Genomic DNA, 7,200 nt, shown 5'->3' with positions numbered 1-7,200 from the left:
AATCAGAAAATTTTCAACTAAATATGTTACAATGGAAAGACTAGAATTTAATAATGACAAAGTTATCATCTTCATACCAGAACATAGTAAATTTCTTACTAAGCTAATGATCGGGATCTGCTCATGTAAGTATTCACATGTACAAAAGGAGGAGGTAGGGTTATAGCACAGACTGTAAATACAATTGTAGTAAAGTAATGATATACTAGTAATTATTAACAATAACAACATGGATATTAGATTTGTAACAACAACAAGCAATGAAACAAACAATGAATATTTAGTCGTGACACTCATTCAGGGCTCTAATCACTAAAATCACTTGCTTCAGAGGGCCCACTTTCATCTTCAGATACAAGATCTGGAGCACCAGGAGGAGCTTCTGCATCTGGATTGCTTGAATAAATTAATACTCGTAAGCAACGAGTAAGGAGGGAGGAATAGCAACATAAGATATCACAAACTAGGAATTAAATGGTGACTGAAATTAATGGTATTCACAGAAATAAATAACATGCAACTAAACATCGGCCACACTTCAGAGAGCGATATTGGGAATTCGCTAACATTACAAATTGTAAATAGGGAATTGCTGACCTTTGCTTCTCACTTCAAAAGAGATTACAGAAACAAACTTACACTATATAAATACAGTCATTCAAATAAACTAAACATAAATAAAGTCCTTAGGAGGGTCATACATCGTAAATTCCTTTATTTTTAAATTTAAAACAACTCATAATTTATAAGTCTACTTCATTGAGAGGCAACTATCTACTGAACAATAACTGCAATAAAGAAAAACCTTCTACTTTAGAGAGAAGTATAACTACTAGTGGTTTGGTAGAAATACTGGGGCAGTTTCAAAGCTTTTTGCATCACTACACTTTAGCAGTTCAGAGTTTAAAATATTGTTTCTTCTGAGAATCAAACATTTAAAAGGATGGGGGGGGAGGGGGAGAAATTAGAAAACTAGGATACAAAGTCTCACAAATTCTAATAATTTTTTCAAAAACCTGTCATAAGCACTCAGGAACCTACTTGCACTAAACAAACAGAGAATTATTTTATACATTGATTTTATGTTACATCACAGGGATTTATTTCCTCATCGAGATGTAATCAAAGCAGAGTTTGAGGATCAGGGGCACAGGTATTCTATACATTTTATAGAAACTAAACTACAAAATATACAAACACTAATATGTTTCGAAAATCCAGGGAAGGGCACAACTGAATTTCCTGATTCCCAACTGACTTGACTGAGTAGACTGCTGCTTATTACTATAAATTATATAGCAGGGGGGCTGTTGGGGCCTATAAGTGGAGGGGGGGCAAAAAAAAGACAACTAAAAGCCATAGGACTTTTAGAGGTAGCAAAAAAAATTAAAAAAAAATGCAAAATTTTGTTAAGGCTGGTTTTGAGAATATTGAGGCAGATAAGTAGAAATTGATGCAAGACTAACAGCTTAACTCAGGTTTTTCTTAGGATTTTGATGAATATTATATATTGTGGTATTTTGAGATGTTACTGAAACTTCGCACAAAATTCGAACGTAGTCCGGGGGTGTGCGCTTTCTTGAAGCCAAAATTCTAAATTTCTAATTAGTTTTTTTTAATTAAATGTTTTAAGTGATTTTTAGCCTTTTTTTGTATTGCTAACGGTAGCACTTCCTTTTTTCTTTACTACTTATTTAGGAATTCTTTTGTTTTCTCAATCCCCCTTCCCCCACTGGACGTTTCGCTGTATCTATTTTATGTTACATATTTGCGTACTTAATTTAATTAAAATAGCAAGGTTTTTTTGAGACTACTTTTTTCACATTACGGGGAACAAGGAGATAGCTTTTTTTTTGAGCTATTTAATTAAAAGAATAAAGCACAAAGTTTTTTGAAAACTGGACATAGATCTAGAAAATATTTTATTCAAATTAAATCTAGATTGTTTAATACAGCCGCCAAACTTATCTAAGCAGGCGCCGAAGGCGGCGATCTTGGCGTAAAAAGGCGAACCAGCTGGTCGCCGCAGACGGCTAGTGATTGATAAAGTAAAGAAATTCATGTGTACTGAAAAAAAATCCTTGTATTTTTTGCTTAACAGGGTTAGTGTACTAAGTAGAGAAGAATAAGAAATATTGGAATCGAAAAACAGATGCTGAAAGATTACTGCACAATTTCATAGCAAAAAGCTAATGTTAGGCATTACATGTGGCATTGAAGAAGAGAGAATAAGCTATAAGTTCAATGTGTACCATTTTAGTTAAATGTAAATCGTTTTGGAAATTTAATATTAAAAAAAAAACTTTAAGGATTGAAAAGTAGAGAAACAAAGTTGTAGCAAAAGGGAACTATTTAATTCCCCCACCCTTTGTGATGGTGATTCTGAAACAATTATTGCATTCACATTCAAAAAAAATTTTTAATAACATCAAAACAAATTTTTTTACTATAAAAGCTAAAAAGTAAATTCGGACAACTAGCACTCATTCAAATGAAAGGCAACTTTCCATTTTGACATTCTGAAAAAAATCTTAGATGTTTACAACAACTTTAAAATGACTTAAGTCTTCACAAAACTAAGTATTTAAAACCATTTCTGACTTGTGTTATTAATGTTTTAAAATTACAAAAACATACACACAAAGATTTCCTGCATGCTCAAAGAAGATTTTAAAAACAATTTCTTTTTAAAAACCTTAAAATTATTTAAAGTAATTAATTTTTAATAGGTTTATATTGTGTCATAGTTGTTATAGAATTAAACTTAAAAGTTCTCAAAGGATATTAAGAGCCTATCATTACTAAAACCTTAACATGTGATCAAACTCCTCTCACTGATAATTTTCATGAACTTCAACTATATAGGTACATCATTTGCATTTATTTTAGAAATATCTTACAAGCACCACCCTAACCTTAAACGCATGACAACACCACATTTACTATATGAGTCCTTCTCACAGAAACAGTAACTTTCAAGTACTTGTTATAATTTATGAATATTTTATTACTACTCATAGTATGAATAGTCATAAAACTGCACGTATAAAAAATATGCATGACATACATATTTAAAGGGTTTAAATACTTAGAATAAAGTTTAACAAGATATTTAAAGTTAAGTCTCTATATTTTATTTTAAATGCATTTAATGTAAGTCTAAAGTACACAAATATCATTGCCTCACCCCTCACTTGTCCCCACTGTTACTGAAAAATAAGCAAAAAAAAAGAAAAATATCTAAGCAGACAAACTATGAGTTCACATTTTAAGGCTTTTTATTTTTAAATATTCAATAATTTCAGTAAAAAATTATTTAAAATTAAAATAACATTAAAAATTTGGTGATAAAATTATTTTTAAGTTTGTCCCTAGGGGGGGGCGGGTAGGATCATTCCCTCGCGGCAGTCAATTTACTTCCCAGAACCTCAGTAACATATTTTTTAAAACAAAAAGTCTAGTAATTTACTCCTGACATCCCCAGAGGAACATTGCAGCATATTTGCATCATTAAGTTGATGGAAATGTGTCCTAGGAATCTATTTCGAAGCATACAACCAGATAAGGTTTTCTGTGCCCGTCATTTCCTCACATCTGTTTTTAATAAAATGAAACAAAAGAATGCGAAGAAACTGAATAATCATTATACATTATTTCCTATTCTGATAATATTTGATGCAAATAAAAGCAAATATCAATCAGCTGTATTTACAAGAATCAAATTTTAATGAATTTGTCATTCTCTCTCTAGTGAGCGTACAAGTTATTGTTTACAGGGTTCAGTCATTAGTCAGGCAGAAAATGTTACGGATCAGAGTATCTTAATGAATCAGGACTTCAAGTTTAGTGAACAGTGCAGCATTGCAAGTAACAAAGCCAACGAAATGCTTGGGTTTATCAATAGATCTATTTCAAACAAATCTAAGAAGGTTCTTCTGCCTTTATATAGGAGTTTAGTAAGACCTCATTTGGAGTATGCTGTTCAGCTTTGGTCGCTGAGTATTATAGATATTTCTGTATTGGAAAGGGTTCAAAGAAGGGTAGCTAGACTACTAATGGAACTTTCTATCTTTTAGATTATGATACCAGACTTAATAGGGTTAATATATATAGCCTGGAGCAAAAGAGAGTCAGAGGGGACATGTTTCAGTTATTTAAATTATCAAAATGAAAGTTGTTAATGGATTAAATTTTTGCAAGGAAAGCAGGACGAGGGGTCATTGTTTTAAGCTATTTAAATCTCGGGCTAACTTGGAAATCAGGAAAAACTACTACTTCAGTAGGGTCGTGGGCACTTGGAACAGCTTACTGGAAGAGGCAATAATGAACAAGGTGGTGGATAGCTTTAAGAGGGCCTTTGATCTTAATTGAGGACTATTTAATTGACTAGGACCAGCCTAGATGGGCCCAGAGCCTGTTGCTGGTCGTCACATTTGTATTTGGATAAATAATGCTTAAGTGAAGATGTAAGGATAACTATACAAAAAATATCTTTATTTTTCAGAACCAATATTTTTTCCTATATATACATATATATATATATAAAGCCCCTTACATATATCCCTTTCTATAACAGATTTCATCCAATAACACCCACTTTATTTCTTCTAAACTTGATAAGCTCAAACTGACTTTTTATGAGAATGATCCCATATAAAATGACTTTACATAAATAAATATACAACTTACTTTAACATATCTGGATCTACACCTTCGGCAGACATTTTTAATTGAACAGCACCAGCAGGTACACCCTTGAACCAAAACATCAATAAATAAATATATACATCTACATATAACACATATACAGTTGACTCTCGCCAACTCAAAATTGAAGGAAAGACATAAAAAATTAAGTTATCGAAAATTCGAGTTATTGAAAATCTTACAAAAGTTGATCTTTTTTGGATTGATAAGTTCTTCCATGTCATCATCTTCCTCTTCTGAGAGTGGTCTAAACTCACGCATCAACTATCTTTTTATCCGATAAATTTCCACACACTTGAACATCATCATTTACGTTGACAAAGTCTCCAAATGTTGTTACAGGACCCAGTTGCAGAACTTTGGACACTAAACTCCATTCCCCATCAACTGATTCCTCAATTTCCTTTACTTTTTCTTCCTCTTCTAGGTAGTTTTCTTTGTCAGATGCTTTATGGAAACCCGCTTTTCTAAAGCAGTTAGCAATTGTTCTTTTTTCAAAACAATTCCAGGCATTATCAACCATTCTCATTGTCTGCAACACATTTATAGAAGGGTTGCTTCATAGGCGGATTTAGGCTGAAATATTTGGGGGTGCAACAATAACAGAGATCTGGGGAGGGGGGGTATTCCCGGAATAACAGGGCAGTAAGGAAATAATTTTAGGTCGGGACACACTTTTAAATCTAAAAAACGCAATGTAAACCATATTTGGTAAGATTAGGGGATGGGCAATTCTTAACATTTCAAACTGCAGAAAAAGTCTTAAACGAAAGTCGATATTAGAAGCAATAGGTGAATCCAGCTACTGGTTTGGAATGGGATTCACGCCCCAGAAAAATTTGAAATAGTAGTTTTGGAAACGCAGTTTTACAGTTCTTGGTGATATTTTAAGGGCAAGAAAGGTACGTGTGGCTCTAAAGCTATTTTTTGAAATTTTAGTCTTATAAAAGTGATTATAGTCCATATCTATAGTTTGGGTTAGGAATGAGACTCTCAGACTGTCTCCTATCGATTTTTTGAAAAGCAGATAGAAATACGTAACCCCCCCCCCCCCCCACGCTACCTCTTTAACTTTTCATAATTGAAGTTCCAAAAATACTACGGAGGACAATTTTTGCTGCTTTTACCGGACGATTGTTCTGGAGCTCTCCCCTGTAAAATTTTCGAAATTGAAGTCCTAAAAATGAAGTTTTTCTGCAATACTTCATGGTATTAAAAAAAAAAAGGATTCTTCCACTTAAATATTTCGAAATAATAGTTTTCAAAACCAAAGTATTAATACTCTTTAATGATATTAGAGAAAGGGGTCGGAGGCCCTTGTTAAACACATGAGTGTAAGACCATATTTGGTAACGTTAGGGCCACTGCAGTTTTTCAAAACTGAAGCTCCAAAAATGCAATTTTAAACGATTTTCGATGTATTTAGGTGATTAGAGGATCTTTCTTGGAAATTTTGCGAAAGTGAAGCCTAAGAAACGAAATTTGAGGTACTTTGTAACAACTTTGGCTGGAGAAAGGGCTTTGGAGAAGAAAACTTTTTAGGACTAATAGGAAAAATGAAAACGAAATAGAAAAAATGAAAAAAAAAAAAAAAGGGAGGGGGGAATTATGAAAGAAAGAGGATTGTACCAGGAGGGGGAGAGGCACACGATTTGCCGCCAATAATCTGAAGCTGTTGAAAAATTTAAATGTCAATATTTTCTTTTTGAAAGAGAAACTAAGATTTTTTCCCAAAATTCTTTTTTTTTTCGTAAAATAACTGCGTTTTCCCCAAAATGGGATCTTTTCTTATCTTCGATAATAAAGAATATATTTTTTAAACATCTACTCAGCATTTTGTGAGGAGGGTCACCAGTCTTGTGCCCCCTTCTCCCTGGATGCACCACTGCAGCAAAATGTCCGGGAGTCCTCTTTCAAAAATTTTTGAATATTATTCTTTAAAATGTTTTAAAATGGCTTTCGGTTGATTTCGGTGTAGATTTTATTGATAAAGTTTCTTGCAATAGCCATGTTTTTTTTTTTTTTTTTTTTTTTTTTTTTTGCACTTGATTAGCCATTGTTTCAAAATTGAAGAATTGGTATTGGTATACGAATAAATACCCAATTACAGAACATGCAATTACTATACAATAACACAGCACTGAGCAATAAATTGTTTGAGAAGTTTCAGTTTCATTTGCATGAAATTATTTATTAGGTTTTTTTTCCAAATGGATAAAATCATTTTAATTCTTAACATGAGCACAGTTATGTTTTTCTTGCACTAGCGACGTGTGGTGATACAGTGGATTCAAGTAAATTTACTAGTATATTCAGCTATGAATTTTTTCCCCTAACTGCGTTTCTGAGTGAAATATACTAAACTAATTTTTTTCAAAACACAGGCAATAATTTTGGGGGTGCGGCGCACCCCCTGGCATTCCCGTAAATCCGCCTATGGGTTGCTTCCTTCGTCAATATCAGTAATGCATTTTTTACTATTTGATGACAATA

General features: G+C 32.8%; 1 protein-coding gene across 1 annotated transcript in view; it reads right to left on the bottom strand.

The window, feature by feature from the left end:
• Positions 1–305: 305 nt before the first annotated feature.
• LOC129224861 (WASH complex subunit 3-like) overlaps positions 306–7,200 on the bottom strand; it is an 87,464-nt gene continuing 80,569 nt past the window's right edge. Inside the window, exons 4-5 of the mRNA XM_054859410.1 lie at positions 4,690–4,754; positions 306–396 (exon numbers count right to left, since the gene is read on the bottom strand). Of these exons, the coding sequence (XP_054715385.1) occupies positions 306–396; positions 4,690–4,754 (156 nt within the window). The remainder of the gene's footprint in view (positions 397–4,689; positions 4,755–7,200) is intronic.

This window comes from Uloborus diversus, chromosome 1 (assembly GCF_026930045.1).
Source record: "Uloborus diversus isolate 005 chromosome 1, Udiv.v.3.1, whole genome shotgun sequence".
In the NCBI taxonomy this organism is placed as follows: Eukaryota; Metazoa; Arthropoda; class Arachnida; order Araneae; family Uloboridae; genus Uloborus; species Uloborus diversus.
This window is presented reverse-complemented; position numbering and strand designations above follow the sequence as displayed.